Source organism: Myotis lucifugus, unplaced genomic scaffold (genome assembly GCF_000147115.1).
Source record: "Myotis lucifugus unplaced genomic scaffold, Myoluc2.0 scaffold_629, whole genome shotgun sequence".
Classification (NCBI taxonomy): domain Eukaryota; kingdom Metazoa; phylum Chordata; class Mammalia; order Chiroptera; family Vespertilionidae; genus Myotis; species Myotis lucifugus.
In genome coordinates, this window is record NW_005871677.1 from 62,412 (window position 1) to 63,694 (window position 1,283).

General features: G+C 67.4%; 1 protein-coding gene across 1 annotated transcript in view; it reads left to right on the plus strand.

Annotated features, from left to right (window-relative positions):
• The first annotated feature begins 56 nt into the window (after positions 1 to 56).
• Positions 57 to 1,283, plus strand: part of BEST2 (bestrophin 2) — a 4,255-nt gene continuing 3,028 nt past the window's right edge. Inside the window, exons 1-3 of the mRNA XM_023746119.1 lie at positions 57 to 266; positions 389 to 483; positions 1,189 to 1,280. Coding sequence (XP_023601887.1) covers positions 115 to 266; positions 389 to 483; positions 1,189 to 1,280 — 339 coding nt within the window. The 5' untranslated portion in view covers positions 57 to 114. The remainder of the gene's footprint in view (positions 267 to 388; positions 484 to 1,188; positions 1,281 to 1,283) is intronic.

A 1,283-nucleotide genomic window follows, 5' to 3' on the forward strand; every position in this document is an offset into this window, starting at 1 on the left:
CGTGGCCCGTTGCCCCCAGCCCTCCCTCCGGTTCCCTCCCTCCCCCCTTCCTCCGCCACAGGTGGGCGGTCGGTCCGATCCCTCCTCCTCCGGCCGGACCCGGCCGGCGCGGCGATGACCGTCACCTACACGGCCCGCGTGGCCAACGCGCGCTTCGGCGGCTTCTCGAAGCTGCTGCTGCTGTGGCGCGGCAGCATCTACAAGCTCCTGTGGCGGGAGCTGCTCTGCTTCCTCGGACTCTACATGGCGCTGAGCGCAGCTTATCGGTGAGGCCCGGCGGGCGTTCGGGCCGAGGGGGCTGGGCCCGGCCCCCGGGTGTGGGACGGAGCGGGAGGAGAGCGTGCGCTGGGGAGGGAGCTCGCCCCTGACCCCGCACCCCTGCCCGCAGCTTCGTGCTGGCCGAAGGCCACAAGCGCTACTTCGAGAAGCTGGTCATCTACTGCGACCAGTACGCCAGCCTCATCCCCCTCTCTTTCGTGCTCGGTGTGTTCGCGCTCGAGTTCCCTGTGCCCCATCCCCCGCCCCCAGAAACCATCCATGCCTTTTGGGGACCCCCACTCCTGCCTCTCTGGGACACCCCTCAAATCCAGCCCCACAGACCCCCATTTCTGCGTCCTCTAGACAGATGTGGCCCCTTGGACATCACCTGGTCACCTGCCCCTTGAGAATTCCATGTCACCTGAGGGTTTGCCCCTGGCCACCTCGGGGACTGCGCCCGTGTCTGCAAAGATGACTAGTGCCCGCCCCCGTCCTGGCCCAGGAGCCTCCTCCAGGGACCTCACAGGCATCTGTCCCCCCAAGTCCAGCCTAGGAAGTATTTCTCTGACAAGTCCTGGCCCCAGCCTCCTTCCCATGTGCTCTGCCCACACGGGTGGGGTCACCAGCCTACGCCCCGACATGGACCCTGTGCCCAACCCCTTCGTATGTCTCTGGCCCAGGGGCTACCTGTTGCCTCTGCCTCCGCACTGAGACCCCAGGCCCATCTCAGGTGACTCCCAGGTAACCAGAGTGACCCAGGCTGCTCGAGCCACTCTGACCTCAGGGCTAGACCCCCGAGCTCCCAGCCCAGGTGGCCAGCCTGCCGGGTGTTGCTGCTGCGGGCTCCATGTCACTCCTCTTCCCACACCCTGGGCCCACAAGCCCCTGCCCCGTGTCCCCACCGAGCGCCCCTTCCCGGCTCTGCCGCAGGCTTCTACGTGAACCTGGTGGTGCACCGCTGGTGGAACCAGTACCTCTGCATGCCGCTGCCCGACGCGCTCATGTGCATCGTGTCGGGCACGGTG